This window comes from Oncorhynchus gorbuscha, linkage group LG14 (assembly GCF_021184085.1).
Source record: "Oncorhynchus gorbuscha isolate QuinsamMale2020 ecotype Even-year linkage group LG14, OgorEven_v1.0, whole genome shotgun sequence".
NCBI classification, from domain to species: domain Eukaryota; kingdom Metazoa; phylum Chordata; class Actinopteri; order Salmoniformes; family Salmonidae; genus Oncorhynchus; species Oncorhynchus gorbuscha.
The window spans coordinates 79,175,211-79,191,804 of record NC_060186.1 but is presented as its reverse complement, the minus strand read 5'-3'; the positions used below and the strand labels follow the sequence as shown (position 1 = coordinate 79,191,804).

General features: G+C 44.6%; 1 protein-coding gene across 5 annotated transcripts; it reads left to right on the top strand.

Annotated features, from left to right (window-relative positions):
• The first annotated feature begins 2,911 nt into the window (after nucleotides 1-2,911).
• LOC123995457 (basic leucine zipper transcriptional factor ATF-like) lies at nucleotides 2,912-13,943 on the top strand. Of its 5 annotated transcripts, none has more exons than XR_006831841.1 (5): nucleotides 2,912-3,254; nucleotides 4,202-4,306; nucleotides 11,481-12,407; nucleotides 12,478-12,563; nucleotides 12,790-13,943. XR_006831841.1 is itself a non-coding variant. In XM_046299087.1 (3 exons), the coding sequence occupies exons 1-3, from the start codon at nucleotides 3,186-3,188 to the stop codon at nucleotides 11,721-11,723; spliced, it is 417 nt and encodes a 138-aa protein (XP_046155043.1). In that variant the 5' UTR covers nucleotides 2,912-3,185; the 3' UTR covers nucleotides 11,724-12,643. The 5 variants fall into 5 exon arrangements, 1 of the variants encoding a protein (XP_046155043.1); XR_006831839.1 differs by lacking the exon at nucleotides 12,790-13,943 and adding an exon at nucleotides 12,693-12,716 and having other exon boundaries at nucleotides 12,478-12,633; XR_006831838.1 differs by having other exon boundaries at nucleotides 11,481-12,606.
• The last annotated feature ends 2,651 nt before the right edge of the window (nucleotides 13,944-16,594 follow it).

The following is a 16,594-nucleotide window of genomic DNA, read 5'->3' as shown; positions in this document are numbered from 1 at the left end:
GGTCACTATCGGCCCTGGTCACTATCGGCCCTGGTCCCTATCGGCCCTGGTCCCTATCGGCCCTGGTCACTATCGGCCCTGGTCCCTATCGGCCCTGGTCACTATCGGCCCTGGTCACTATCGGCCCTGGTCCCTATCGGCCCTGGTCACTTCTCTCTTTTCAAGCCACCGTGTGAAAAATCAACAACAACCTAAAACAACAGCATACTATAACTTCAAAATGGTGGACACATTATGAAGAGCAGGTTACATGTTGCCATGTGTACTAGACTAAAGGACAGTAGAACATACAGTATTGTAGCTTTCTGATGAAATACACAGTAACAGCAAGCTCAAAAACACACACACACACACACACACACGCGCATACACACACACACACGCACACGCGCGCACACACACACACACACACACACACACACACACACACACACACACACACACACACACACACACACACACACACACACACACACACACACACACACACACACACACACACACACACACACACACACACACACACACACACACACACACACACACACACACACACACACATTCCAGTATTTACCAATGTAGTCTGTACTCTGATCATAGAAACGGTACATTTTGCCCCACCAAATTTCCTGACTTAAGTATCTACATGGCTTCCAGTTGGTTACCTTACACATCGCCCATTACAGTAAAGCAGAGAGGAGTTTTTTTTTGAGGGGGGAGGGATGTGGGGAGCCCCACTAGTTCTCCTCATACATACCTGGATGGTTGACTGGGTCTCATCTCCAAAACTGGCACCCTATTCCCTTTATAGTGCACTACTTTTGACCGAGGTTAATAGGGTCCATAGGGGCCCTGGTCAAACGTAGTGGCACTATAAATGGAAAATAGGGTGTCGTTTGGAATACATGCTAGGTCTCACCCACCTTGTGACTATCCCCCTACAGCTGGTGAAGTGGCTGCTGAGATAGGAGTTGTTTTAGGCCTGTGGAAACTCCAAGGTTCACCACCTTGTGACTATCCCCCTACAGCTGGTGAAGTGGCTGCTGAGATAGGAGTTGTGTAGGCTGGAGGAAACCCCAAAGCTATGTGCAAATGTGTGAAGACCCAGTCATCCATGGTGAGTGAGTGTCTAAACTACACTGTGCTCGATGCTCTAAACTACACTGTGCTCGATGCTCTAAACTACACTGTGCTCGATGCTCTAAACTACACTGTGCTCGATGCTCTAAACTACACTGTGCTTGATGCTCTAAACTACACTGTGCTCGATGCTCTAAACTACACTGTGCTCGATGCTCTAAACTACACTGTGCTCGATGCTCTAAACTACACTGTGCTCGATGCTCTGACCCAGTCATCCATGGAGAGTGAGTGTCTAAACTACACTGTGCTCGATGCTCTGACCCAGTCATTCATGGAGAGTGAGTGTCTAAACTACACTGTGCTCGATGCTCTAAACTACACTGTGCTCGATGCTCTAAACTACACTGTGCTCGATGCTCTAAACTACACTGTGCTCGATGCTCTGACCCAGTCATCCATGGAGAGTGAGTGTCTAAACTACACTGTGCTCGATGCTCTGACCCAGTCATCCATGGAGAGTGAGTGTCTAAACTACACTGTGCTCGATGCTCTGACCCAGTCATCCATGGAGAGTGAGTGTCTAAACTACACTGTGCTCGATGCTCTGTTAGCAGGTAAACAAATGTCCATCCTTCTTCTTCTTAAAGCCAGTATGTGTTAGGCTGCTGTCAGATCTGTGCTTATACATGATTTATATTTACAAATATTTATCCTGGTCCCAGATCTGTTTTGTGTTCCACGGTGAAGTGTACAAGAGCACAACACAGATCTGGGACCAGGATAAACATTTGTATCTAATATGGAACAATTAGATTTCTTCAAATTCCTGGTCAATTTAATTGCTGTTATTGTCATTTCAATAAATCACCATCCCGATCTATGAAACTGTGTTTAAATGTCACAGGAGTGTTGGTGGCACCAATAATTGGGGAGGACGGGGCTCGTGGTAATGGCTGGAGTGGAATCAGTGGAATGGGATCAAACAACATGGTTTCCATGGTTTCCATGGTTTCCATGGTTTCCATGTGATTGATGCCATTCAATTCGCTTTGTTCCAGCCATTATTATGAGCCCGTCCTCCCCTCAGCAGCCCCCACTGGTAAGTGTCTCATTCTAGCGTTCTACCTTCTAATATTCCAGACAGGCTAATATCAGTCCATTTACTGATAATATGATGCATTCCCCTTTGTAAGCAGAAGAATGGACTTCCTGTGGGGGTTTGCTTGGTAGTAGATATGCCCCTATAGGTGCAAACTTTCCAAGGGTCATGTGACTTCCAGTCTGGTGTCAATAACCCAGTTTTTTTTAGATATATATATATTTTTAACCAGAAACCGCAACAGACGCTGTCTGATAATTAGGCAGACACAGTGTGTGTGTGTGTGTGTGTGTGTGTGTGTGTGTGTGTGTGTGTGTGTGTGTGTGTGTGTGTGTGTGTGTGTGTGTGTGTGTGTGTGTGTGTGTGTGTGTGTGTGTGTGTGTGTGTGTGTGTGTGAGAGAGAGAGAGAGAGAGAGAGAGAGAGAGAGAGAGAGAGAGAGAGAGAGAGAGAGAGAGAGAGAGAGAGAGAGAGAGAGAGAGAGAGAAGGAAGGAGGGCAGGCGGGAGAGAGAGAGGTATAGAGAGTGAGAGAGACAGAGAGAGAGAGAGGAAGGAAGGAAGGTAGGAAGGAAGAGAGAGAGAGAGAGAGAGAGAGAGAGAGAGGTATATATATATATAGAGAGAGAGGTAGAGAGAGAGAGGTATAGAGAGAGAGAGAGAGAGGTGTATATATATAGAGAGAGGTATATAGAGAGAGAGAGGTATATATATAGAGAGAGGTAGAGCGAGAGAGAGAGAGGTATATATAAAGAGAGGTAGAGAGAGAGTGTGAGAATAGAGAGAGTGAGAGAGAGAAGTTATTTCTCATTAAGCGACCAACCAGGTTCAGCTTAGCACACTGTCTGAACACACACACACAGAGCGACAGCTTAGCACACTCTGTCTGAACACACACACAGAGCGACAGCTTAGCACACTCTGTCTGAACACACACACAGCGACACACACACAAATAAAAAGCAGAAGTGGTGAGAGGCACAGGGTTTGGAGCAACGTGGTTGGCTATGGCTCACGGCTCTGACAGCGATGACTCCAATTACACCAAGTCTCCTTCGCCAGCGGGCAGCAGGCGGGTAAGGACATCTCTTTTGACTATTTATTACCTTCTCTCTCTCTCTTTCGAGCCTTTATTTAGTTATGAAGTGTTATCATTGGGACGTGGGGCATTATAGTCACGTTTTCAGTAACGTATTGTCGAGGAGTAGTAATCATCACAATCGTACTCTACCGTTATGCTCTGTATGCGGTTATCATTCGTCTTGTCTTTACTCTGGTCACTTTCAACTGTCATCTCTCAATGGCTCGTTGAATGACATGCTTTGGCGGGTCTGGATGATCGTTTACCACTAGTCATTCAAGACCTCTTTCTTCCCTAGTATTTTGCTTTAGGTTGAAATGTAGAATTACGCAGAAATGTAGAATCATGCTGAAATGTAGATTCGTGCATGACAACAATGAGGAGTTTCCTTGACGACAGTTGTTTGTAAATTCCGGTGTGTTCTGGGAATCAAGGCCGTTCGATGAAAGGATGAGCTGATAGACTTAACATTGCAATATTGCATCGTTGTGTTTACATTTACATTTACATTTAAGTCATTTAGCAGACGCTCTTATCCAGAGCGACTTACAAGTTGGTTGGGTTGGGTCGGGTCGGGGTGGTCTCAGATCACGCCTGGTTTCATGTCCTGAATACTTCAGTTGTCATGGTATCAGAATAACTCAGCTATATAGAAATGCTGCGTCAGTCAAGTCATGCACCAAAGAGAGATGAGAGATGTCTCATCCTAGAACTGTCTAAACTTTGTTATACATGTTCAGTCTACAATATCTACTGTCTACTAGAATGAAACCTAATATTCCACCCATTAGTGGAAGTTAGTTAGTTAGTTAGTTAGTTAGTTAGTTAGTTAGTTAGTTAGTTAGTTAGTTAGTTAGTTAGTTAGTTAGTTAGTTAATTAGTTAGGGTGAGCAACAGTTAGTGTCCTGTCAGGAAGATGACTGCCCTGTGTCTCCTCCCCAGGGCTCCTCAGACAACATAAAGAAAGTAATGAGAAGAGAGAAGAACCGTATCGCTGCCCAGAAGAGCAGGATGAGACAGACCCAGAAGGCAGACAGTCTACACCTGGTGAGGACGACTACCCACAATGCAATACACTGAGGCGTGCACCATGTCTGGCTATGAGTTAGGACGACTACCCACAATGCAATACACTGAGGCGTGCACCATGCTGGCTATAAGTTAGGATGACTACCCACAATGCAATACACTGAGGCATGCACCATGTCCGGCTATGAGTTAGGACGACTACCCACAATGCAATACACTGAGGCATGCACCATGCTGGCTATGAGTTAGGACGACTACCCACAATGCAATACACTGAGGCGTGCACCATGTCTGGCTATGAGTTAGGACGACTACCCACAATGCAATACACTGAGGCGTGCACCATGCTGGCTATAAGTTAGGATGACTACCCACAATGCAATACACTGAGGCATGCACCATGTCCGGCTATGAGTTAGGACGACTACCCACAATGCAATACACTGAGGCATGCACCATGTCCGGCTATGAGTTAGGACGACTACCCACAATGCAATACACTGAGGCATGCACCATGTCTGGCTATGAGTTAGGACGACTACCCACCAGGCCAAATGTGTGGCACCATATCCAAGTACGACTGTACTTGTCAACCTAGCAGTGAGTCGGGTGTGGCCTGAATGAAATAAATATAGACTCCACACATGCAGTGTTCCCAAAGCGGGCATGGTGAAGTTGCAAACTTTGGCAGGTCACCCAAAAAGCCGATTTATAACCTCTAGCCTGGTCCCAGATCTGTTGTCTCCTTCTATAGCCTGGTCCCAGATCTGTTGTCTCCTTCTATAGCCTGGTCCCAGATCTGTTGTCTCCTTCTATAGCCTGGTCCCAGATCTGTTGTCTCCTTCTATAGCCTGGTCCTAGATCTGTTTGTGCTCTTGCCAACTCCATTGCTCATTGTCAAGCCAAGCAAGGACTGGGCGTGATAGCACAAACAGACTGGCACTCAGGCTACTACGGGAATGATAGCACAAACAGACTGGCACTCAGGCTACTACGGGCATGATAGCACAAACAGACTGGCACTCAGGCTACTACGGGCATGAGAGCACAAACAGACTGGCACTCAGGCTACTACGGGCATGATAGCACAAACAGACTGGCACTCAGGCTACTACGGGCATGATAGCACAAACAGACTGGCACTCAGGCTACTACGGGCATGATAGCACAAACAGACTGGCACTCAGGCTACTACGGGCATGATAGCACAAACAGACTGGCACTCAGGCTACTACGGGCATGAGAGCACAAACAGACTGGCACTCAGGCTACAACGGGCATGATAGCACAAACAGACTGGCACTCAGGCTACTACGGGCATGATAGCACAAACAGACTGGCACTCAGGCTACAACGGGCATGAGAGCACAAACAGACTGGCACTCAGGCTACTACGGGCATGATAGCACAAACAGACTGGCACTCAGGCTACAACGGGCATGATAGCACAAACAGACTGGCACTCAGGCTACTACGGGCATGATAGCACAAACAGACTGGCACTCAGGCTACTACGGGCATGATAGCACAAACAGACTGGCACTCAGGCTACTACGGGCATGAGAGCACAAACAGACTGGCACTCAGGCTACAACGGGCATGATAGCACAAACAGACTGGCACTCAGGCTACCACAAGTCAGGAACAGACTGGTTATGTAGTAATCAGACACCCAGACTGATTATTGATTCACTGATTATTGATTTATTAGGCCGGGAGAACTCAGCAAAGCTTTATTTTCAAGTCCTTCAAATCCCAGGGACCATTTCCCCAGTGATCCACTATGATAAGGTTATAAAGAAAAAGCTGTGTTGTTGGAAATCTGTGTTGGTCTGTGTTGGTCAGTGTTGGTCGGTGTTGGTTGATGTTGTTCAGTGTTGGTCTGTGTTGGTCTGTGTTGGTCGATGTTGGTTGATGCTGGTCTGTGTTGGTCGATGCTGGTTGATGTTGGTCAGTGTTAGTTGATGTTGGTCAGTGTTGGTCAGTGTTGGTCGGTGTTGGTCGGTGTTGGTCAGTGTTGGTTGGTGTTGGTTGATGTTGGTCAGTGTTGGTTGATGTTGGTTGATGTTGGTCAGTGTTGGTTGATGTTGGTTGATGTTGGTTGATGTTGGTCAGTGTTGGTTAATGTTGGTCAGTGTTGGTTGATGTTGGTCTGTGTTGGTCGGTGTTGGTCTGTGTTGGTTGATGCTGGTCTGTGTTGGTTGATGTTGGTCAGTGTTGGTTGGTGTTGGTCGGTGTTGGTCTGTGTTGGTTGATGTTGGTCAGTGTTTTTCGGTGTTGGTCTGTGTTGGTCAGTGTTGGTCTGTGTTGGTTGATGTTGGTCTGTGTTGGTCAGTGTTGGTCAGTGTTGGTCTGTGTTGGTCAGTGTTGGTCTGTATTGGTCTGTGTTGGTCGGTGTTGGTCTGTGTTGGTCAGTGTTGGTCAGTGTTGGTCAGTGTTGGTCTGTGTTGGTCTGTGTTGGTTGATGTTAATCTGTGTTGGTCTGTGTTAGTCAGTGTTGGTCTGTGTTGGTCTGTGTTGGTCGGTGTTGGTCTGTGTTGGTTGATGTTGGTCTGTGTTGGTCAGTATTGGTCTGTGTTGGTCTGTGTTGGTCGGTGTTGGTCTGTGTTGGTTGATGTTGGTCTGTGTTGGTCAGTGTTGGTCAGTGTTGGTTGATGTTAATCTGTGTTGATCAGTGTTGGTCTGTGTTGGTCAGTGTTGGTCAGTGTTGGTCTGTGTTGGTCTGTGTTGGTCGGCGTTGGTCTGTGTTGGTTGATGTTGGTCTGTGTTGGTCAGTGTTAATCTGTGTTGGTCTGTGTTGGTCAGTGTTGGTCAGTGTTGGTCTGTGTTGGTCAGTGTTGGTCTGTGTTGCTCTGTGTTGGTCAGTGTTGGTTGATGTTAATCAGTGTTGGTCAGTGTTGGTCAGTGTTGGTCTGTGTTGGTCTGTGTTGGTTGATGTTGATCTGTGTTGGTCAGTGTTGGTCAGTGTTGGTCTGTGTTGGTTGATGTTGATCTGTGTTGGTCAGTGTTGGTCAGTGTTGGTCTGTGTTGGTCAGTGTTGGTTGATGTTGATCTGTGTTGGTCAGTGTTGGTCAGTGTTGGTCAGTGTTGGTTGATGTTGATCTGTGTTGGTCAGTGTTGGTCAGTGTTAATCTGTGTTGGTCAGTGTTGGTTGATGTTCATCTGTGTTGGTCAGTGTTGGTCAGTGTTGGTCTGTGTTGGTCTGTGTTGGTTGATGTTCATCTGTGTTGGTCAGTGTTGGTCAGTGTTGGTCTGTGTTGGTCTGTGTTGGTTGATGTTCATCTGTGTTGGTCGGTGTTGGTCAGTGTTGGTCAGTGTTGGTCTGTGTTGGTTGATGTTAATCTGTGTTGGTCTGTGTTGGTCAGTGTTGGTCAGTGTTGGTCTGTGTTGGTCAGTGTTAATCTGTGTTGGTCTGTGTTGGTCAGTGTTAATCTGTGTTGGTCAGTGTTGGTCAGTGTTGGTCAGTGTTGGTCAGTGTTGGTCAGATGATATTGACAAAGCGCTGATGGACCATGTGGTAATGTGTCATCATGGCTTCTGTTGGGCTTATCACTTAGGGTTCATCCCAAATGGTACCATATTCCCTATATAGTGACCTACTTCTAATTGTGATACCTATGAGCCCTGGTGCACTAAATAGAGAATAGGGTGCATCTGGGATACAAACGTGCCTGTGTGGGATTGCTGCGGTACTGAGTATTCATTATCACACGTGGGCGTCAGAAACCCACTGACCAGCACTAATGATCATTACACCAAATGTTAATATCAGTTGGTAATAAATGGCACCCTATTCCCTACGTAGTGCACTACTTTATACCAGGGGTCTGGTCAAAAAGTAGTGCACTTCATAGAGGAATACTGTGTTATTTGGGATGCACAGTAAGCAGCAGTAATACAACACGTGACTGGAGATATTTCAGGTAATGAGTCAAAGTGAAAAGCACACAATCACTTTCATTTCAACGTCTCTTTCTGTTCATTGACTGGCTTGCTTTTAGTCATTGACTTTCACTTCTGTCGCTTGGCAGAGTCTAGTAAAGAACACCTATTTCCGTTGGTAAGAAGCTACAAATACATTTTAGTGTTAGCGGTTAGTGTTGCTGAAGAGAGTAGAGTTTATTAATGGAGACACCATGCGGTTCTGCTGAGGATGCTTTCTTCATAAGGTCTATGTTGTCAAAATGAAAATCAATGTATTTAAGAGCTGCTAGAAGACATCTCAAACTCTGGAGAAAATATCTGTATTTAATAGAATGCCAGTAGGACATCGTTTTTTTTTCTCCAGTTGTTTTAGAAAAACAATTTTGTTAATCTACAACAATTGAACATTGTATTTTCTTCTCTGTTGTCTTTTTTCCTCTGAGGTCCTCAGGTACATGTGTAGATGTTCCATTACAGTGTGGGCCTGCACAGGGCCAGATGATCATACTGTCAGACATGAGCTCTGCGTGTTCGTGGGATGATGATGGCCTTTTACTCCCAGAGATGTCGGGAAACAAAACAAGTTAGACAGAAAAGGCCAGGGTTACTAGAGGAGGGAAGATAGAGAGTGTTGCGCAGTGTGGCCTTCCTGTCAGAGACAGGCCTGGGTAAACCCCAGTGCTCACGTCACTTAAGGCCAACAACCCACTGACACGGGTCCTTTACCAGAAATGACAGCCGTTCTCTCCCCTCCTACCCACGGTTTACTACTAAACCTCATTTACACAGGAGAGAGTGAGAGAGAGAGCGAGAGAGACTACTACTGAGGAAACAGGAAACGTGTCACAGCGAGGGAAAATTCAACTTCCTGTTTGTTAAACGAGTTGACAAAACCCATAAAACCACAAAATATGCTTAGCCTAACACGCTCTGCAAGGAGGCCTGTGCTGAGCCATCATTGGTCCATCCTCCCTAATACGCTCTGTGAGGAAGCCTGTGCTGAGCCATCATTGGTCCATCCTCCCTAATATGCTCTGTGAGGAAGCCTGTGCTGAGCCATCATTGGTCCATCCTCCCTAATACGCTCTGTGAGGAAGCCTGTGCTGAGCCATCATTGGTCCATCCTCCCTAATACGCTCTGTGAGGAAGCCTGTGCTGAGCCATCATTGGTCCATCCTCCCTAATACGCTCTGTGAGGAAGCCTGTGCTGAGCCATCATTGGTCCATCCTCCCTAATACGCTCTGTGAGGAAGCCTGTGCTGAGCCATCATTGGTCCATCCTCCCTAATACGCTCTGTGAGGAAGCCTGTTCTGAGCCATCATTGGTCCATCCTCCCTAATACGCTCTGTGAGGAAGCCTGTGCTGAGCCATCATTGGTCCATCCTCCCTAATACGCTCTGTGAGGAAGCCTGTTCTGAGCCATCATTGGTCCATCCTCCCTAATACGCTCTGTGAGGAAGCCTGTGCTGAGCCATCATTGGTCCATCCTCCCTAATATGCTCTGTGAGGAAGCCTGTGCTGAGCCATCATTGGTCCATCCTCCCTAATCTCTGTGAGGAAGCCTGTGCTGAGCCATCATTGGTCCATCCTCCCTAATACGCTCTGTGAGGAAGCCTGTGCTGAGCCATCATTGGTCCATCCTCCCTAATACGCTCTGTGAGGAAGCCTGTGCTGAGCCATCATTGGTCCATCCTCCCTAATACGCTCTGTGAGGAAGCCTGTGCTGAGCCATCATTGGTCCATCCTCCCTAATACGCTCTGTGAGGAAGCCTGTTCTGAGCCATCATTGGTCCATCCTCCCTAATACGCTCTGTGAGGAAGCCTGTTCTGAGCCATCATTGGTCCATCCTCCCTAATACGCTCTGTGAGGAAGCCTGTTCTGAGCCATCATTGGTCCATCCTCCCTAATACGCTCTGTGCTGAGCCATCATTGGTCCATCCTCCCTAATATGCTCTGTGAGGAAGCCTGTGCTGAGCCATCATTGGTCCATCCTCCCTAATACGCTCTGTGAGGAAGCCTGTGCTGAGCCATCATTGGTCCATCCTCCCTAATACGCTCTGTGAGGAAGCCTGAGCTGGTGAATAAGCCATCTCTCAGAACTAGACCAGGTGTTTTACATAGAAGGATAGGATCTAACAACCACCACCACAGCACCACCCACATACTGGGTTTTCACAAAGGTCATTGACTCTGAAATCTAACCAGATCTGATGATGGAAGTTCAGAAGAACAACGCCTTTCTGCACACACAACAAAAAAAAAAGATGTGAAGATTATTTGAACGAACAAATGAACGACAGCAGACAGGGGGGGTGGTGGATTTGTCTTTTGAATTATTTTTCCCACCAAAGCTGAAGTTAGAGAGACAGATGATGACGAGTTGATGAGTTGTAACCCGGGTAACCTATGGTCGAACCATACAGGTCATTGGTATTCAGCATAGCAGAGCCACAAAACCGTTGCATTGTGTACTTTCACTGTACAGAGAAGTATTCATACTGAAATTTCAGTTGCGGCCATTTGATTATGAGGTCATTAGCTTCATTCATTTATTGATTCAAGTTTGACTGATTCCAAAGAAGAAATGGGCCTTCACTGAGTCTAGTTCCTGCTGCAGCTTGCTCTTTGGGGTCTAGGCTGGGTTACTGTAAAGCAGGCTGAGTTACTGTAAAGCAGGCTGAGTTACTGTAAATCAGGCTGGGTTACTGTAAAGCAGGCTGGGTTACTGTAAAGGAGGCTAAGTTACTGTAAAGCAGGCTGAGTTACTGTAAAGCAGGCTAAGTTACTGTAAAGCAGGCTGAGTTACTGTAAAGCAGGCTGAGTTACTGTAAAGCAGGCTGGGTTACTGTAAAGCAGGCTGAGTTACTGTAAAGCAGGCTGAGTTACTGTAAAGCAGGCTAAGTTACTGTAAAGCAGGCTGAGTTACTGTAAAGCAGGCTGAGTTACTGTAAAGCAGGCTGGGTTACTGTAAAGCAGGCTGAGTTACTGTAAAGCAGGCTGAGTTACTGTAAATCAGGCTGGGTTACTGTAAAGCAGGCTGGATTACTGTAAATCAGGCTGAGTTACTGTAAAGCAGGCTGAGTTACTGTAAAGCAGGCTGGATTACTGTAAATCAGGCTGAGTTACTGTAAAGCAGGCTGAGTTACTGTAAAGCAGGCTGGGTTACTGTAAAGCAGGCTGGGTTACTGTAAAGCACTTTGTAATACCTAGTGGTGTAAAAGGGCCTGTAGTACATTTCATTGACTGATTGGTTCCTTTTGCTTCAGGAGAGTGAGAACCTGGAGAAGGAGAACGCGGCTCTGAGGAAGGAGGTGAAGAAACTCAAAGAAGAAGCCAACTATCTCTCCTCTGTCCTGACTACCCATGAGCCTCTCTGCACTGGCCTGCCCCCCCAGATGACCCCGGACCTCATCTACTCCCCCCATCATCACTCCGTCTCCCCCCACCATCACGGGAGCAATGTCTTCCACCACCAGCACAGCATGGCTGTGTCGCACTTCCAGCACTGATCACCACCGACCACCAGGTGGTGCTGAAGAGAAGCGGGAGAGGTTTACTGACTCAGTCTGGTTTCAAGAGGCTACACTTGAGCAGGATGAAGTTAATGAATGGTTTCTTTGTTTCAACGGGAACAGACAGCACTCATGAATGATGTCTTTGCATCAGATCAACAATTTTCTGATATTAAAAGATTTACAAAGGCTTCTTTTACACAGGCAGCCAAATTCTGATCTTTTGCCCAATTATTGTAAAAATGTCTGATTGGTCAAAAAAATAATTAATGACAAAAGATCAGAATTGTGTAAAGGCACATAGATGGTAATTTCCAATGTATGACTCGACCATAGAATCAATACCATGACTATGTAGTCAACATCTACAGGACATAAAACCAGCATGATTGAATTATTTTTTTATTGTACTATTGACATTTATACAACAATGAAATGATTCCGTGTTTACGTTTCAAGTCATTTATATATATGCTTATTACAATGCTTTGCCTCTAGGACTGGGACGATACTAGTATCACGATACCTGTTAGTATTGTGGCAAGGGAACAAAACACAAAGCAGATTTAACTTCTTTAGTAAAACAGTCTTAATGTTGGAAACGAACATCACTATGTTATCATCCAGAGTCACATGTCGTTATTTTCCAGGCTATATCACAACATGTGTTCCATAAAGCAGGTTTAGTACCAGGCTATATCACAACATGTTTAGTACCAGGCTATATCACAACATGTGTTCCATAAAGCAGGTTTAGGACCAGGCTATATCACAACATGTGTTCCATAAAGCAGGTTTAGGACCAGGCTATATCACAACATGTGTTCCATACAGCAGGTTTAGTACCAGGCTATATCACAACATGTGTTCCATACAGCAGGTTTAGTACCAGGCTATATCACAACATGTGTTCCATACAGCAGGTTTAGTACCAGGCTATATCACAACATGTGTTCCATACAGCAGGTTTAGTACCAGGCTATATCACAACATGTTTAGTACCAGGCTATATCACAACATGTGTTCCATACAGCAGGTTTAGTACCAGGCTATATCACAACAGGTTTAGTACCAGGCTATATCACAACATGTTTAGTACCAGGCTATATCACAACATGTGTTCCATAAAGCAGGTTTAGGACCAGGCTATATCACAACATGTGTTCCATAAAGCAGGTTTAGGACCAGGCTATATCACAACATGTGTTCCATAAAGCAGGTTTAGGACCAGGCTATATCACAACATGTGTTCCATAAAGCAGGTTTAGGACCAGGCTATATCACAACATGTGTTCCATAAAGCAGGTTTAGGACCAGGCTATATCACAACATGTGTTCCATAAAGCAGGTTTAGGACCAGGCTATATCACAACATGTGTTCCATACAGCAGATTTTCAAAGGACCAAAGAATCTGATCTGGTTCGTGTTTTCCTTTTTTGCCATAGAAGTAAATATCCCAATACTGGTATCATCCCAGCCTTTAGTTTTATTAGTGTACATTTCTCGTGTTCACGACTACCACTATTGCATATGACTGATTGGAGCATTGACAAATAGCTTGGATTACTCAATGATGTGTACATTATTTAACTATTTTCTCACAAAACAGCTGCTTTTCTAGTCCGATTTGAATACATGTACATTCTGCCTAAAGTGAAACAGTTTGAAAATAACTTTGTTAACTCAAGAGTCTACGTTCGAATTATCTTGAATTCGTTTAAAAAAAAATACTATTTTTTTAATGGTCACAAGGTGGAGTCGTGTACCTATATGTAATTAAGGGTAAGCCTTGTTAAGGGACCGTATGCATTGTATGCTCTGATATAAGTGATTATCTTATAGACTGGTACTGAGACAGGACATAATAAAGGTGAAATAAATAAATAAATAAAATAAATACAGGTTTAGTTTACCATCAGTGCTTGTACTTTTTAAATGAATATCTTTGAATGTTGTATTGATTTTTTTATATTTTTTAAATGCTGTCTTACTGTACATTTAAAAATAAAGATAGAAACTTAGAAATTGTTTTGAAATGCAAGATAGTGAATTTTTGGGTGGAAGCAATGTTTTTTCCGACCCTGAGCAAACATCAGGTCTGGTTGAGGACAAACATGAACATTGTGAACCTTCTGTGCAACTTCCAGCGTGCCTTTACTGTGAACACTGAGGCTGTGCCTGCTTTAAGTTACAGTTTTAACAGTTGCCAAGTAGGCTACTGTGTCTGTTTGATCATAATTTAGACCTACTAGAGAGGCCTACCAGAGAGGCCTACCAGAGAGGCCTACCAGAGAGGCCTACCAGAGAGGCCTACCAGAGAGGCCTACCAGAGAGGCCTACCAGAGAGGCCTACCAGAGAGGCCTACCAGAGAGGCCTACCAGAGAGGCCTACCAAAGAGGCCTACCAAAGAGGCCTACCAGAGAGGCCTACCAGAGAGGCCTACCAGAGAGGCCTACCAGAGAGGCCTACCAGAGAGGCCTACCATCAACAACAATGGAGAACATGTGTCAAATAACATTTGAACATGGAAACAGATGTTCTATCATTCAGACTATAGTAACTGCCAATGTGGGGTGTTCAATGTAGGACTACATTCCATGAGACCTTTGAGAGAGAAAAAAACATGCAGAGCTTGACATTAACCTGTTTATCCACTTGTCCTTCAGACAAGGAGGTGACTGAAAATGTTGTGTTGTTTGATGCAAGAAACCACTTTACAAAATAAAATGTATTATTATTCTCATACCATTAGGGGAGGGTTTGACTGGGGTAGGCCGTCATTGTAAAATAAGAATTTGTTCTTAACTGACTTGCCTTAGTTAAATAAAGGTTAAATTAAAAATAAATAAAACAAATCTACTTATGACCACAGCTGTAAAACACAATCCAGTTCAATGTATACGACACAGATCCATAAATGGCAATAGTTTATTTGCATATAGGCCTACTGCAGCTCTGATTGGCTATGCCCAGTGGTGGACAAAGTACCCCGATTGTCATACTTGAGTAAAAGTAAAGATACTGTAATAAAAATGACTCAAGTAAAAGGGAAAGTCACCCAGTAAAATACTACTTGAGTAAAAATCCAAAAGTATTTGGTTTAAAATCTACTTATTATGTGCCAAAAGTAAATGTCATTGTTAAAATATACTTAAGTATCAAAAGTAAAAGTATAAATCATTTCAAATTCATAATCAAATCACGACACCATTTTCTAGTTTTACATTTTTTTTACCGATAGCCAGGGGAACACTCCAACACTCAGACATCATTTACAGATAGCCAGGGGAACACTCCAACATTCAGACATTATTTACAGATAGCCAGGGGCACACTCCAACACTCAGACATCATTTACAGATAGCCAGGGGAACACTCCAACACTCAGACATCATTTACAGATAGCCAGGGGAACACTCCAACATTCAGACATCATTTACAGATAGCCAGGGGAACACTCCAACACTCAGACATCATTTACAGATAGCCAGGGGAACACTCCAACATTCAGACATCATTTACAGATAGCCAGGGGAACACTCCAACATTCAGACATCATTTACAGATAGCCAGGGGAACACTCCAACACTCAGACATCATTTACAGATAGCCAGGGGAACACTCCAACATTCAGACATCATTTACAGATAGCCAGGGGAACACTCCAACACTCAGACATTATTTACAGATAGCTAGGGGCACACTCCAACACTCAGATATTATTTACAGATAGCCAGGGGAACACTCCAACACTCAGACATAATTTACAGATAGCTAGGGGCACACTCCAACACTCAGACATAATTTCCAGATAGCTAGGGGCACACTCCAACACTCAGATATCATTTACAGATAGCTAGGGGCACACTCCAACACTCAGCCATCATTTATAGACAGCCAGGGGCATACTCCAACACTCAGGCATCGTTTACAGATAGCTAGGGGCACACTCCAACACTCCAACACTCAGACATCATTTACAGATAGCCAGGGGCACACTCCAACACTCAGACATCATTTACAGATAGCTAGGGGCACACTCCAACACTCAGACATCATTTACTATAGCCAGGGGCACACTACAACACTCAGACATCATTTACTATAGCCAGGGGCACACTACAACACTCAGACATCATTTACAAATGAGGCCAGTGTTTAGTGAGTCCGTCAGATCAGAGGTAGCAGGGTTGACCAAGAATGTTCTCTTGATAAGTGAGTGAATTAGACCATTTTCCTGTCCTGCTAAGCTTTCAAAATATAACGAGTACATTTTTGTGTCAGGGAAAATGTAAAAAGTACATACATTCCTAAAGAAATGTAAGTGAAGTAAAAGTAAAAATAGTCAAAAATATAAATAGTAAAGTAAAGTACTTAAGTAGTACTTTCAAGTATTTTTACTGAAGTACTTTACACCACTGCCTATGCCTCACCAGTCTGGAGAATGTGGTGAGTCATTCACAATATAATTATATTCCTATACATAATGCTTACAACAAAATATCTTTCATGTTTCAAAATGTTGCATCGAAGTGGCTAATATTGGCGTTTGATTCGATCACAATTGCCACAGTAAAAGGAAAATGTTGATAGTGTTAATTAAAAGGGGAAAACTCAAGAACAGTTGAATGAAGTTTAATCTCCTGCTTTTCTTTGTGGGCAGATTTTTCTTCAGCACTCTATATGGCAGTCTCGTGGGAGCTGTACGGCAGTCTCGTGGGAGCTGTACGGCAGTCTCGTGGGAGCTGTACGGCAGTCTCGTGGGAGCTATATGGCAGTCTCGTGGGAGCTATATGGCAGTCTCGTGGGAGCTATATGGCAGTCTCGTGGGAGCTGTTCGGCAGTTTCGTGGGACCTATATGGCAG

Bases quoted from the DNA above. Each gene is read 5' to 3' on its own strand.
- LOC123995457 (XM_046299087.1), top strand. From the start codon at position 3,186: ATGGCTCACGGCTCTGACAGCGATGACTCCAATTACACCAAGTCTCCT. The intron at 3,255-4,201 runs GTAAGGACATCT...TCTCCTCCCCAG, and splicing joins CGCCAGCGGGCAGCAGGCGG to GGCTCCTCAGACAACATAAA. The intron at 4,307-11,480 runs GTGAGGACGACT...CTTTTGCTTCAG, and splicing joins AGGCAGACAGTCTACACCTG to GAGAGTGAGAACCTGGAGAA.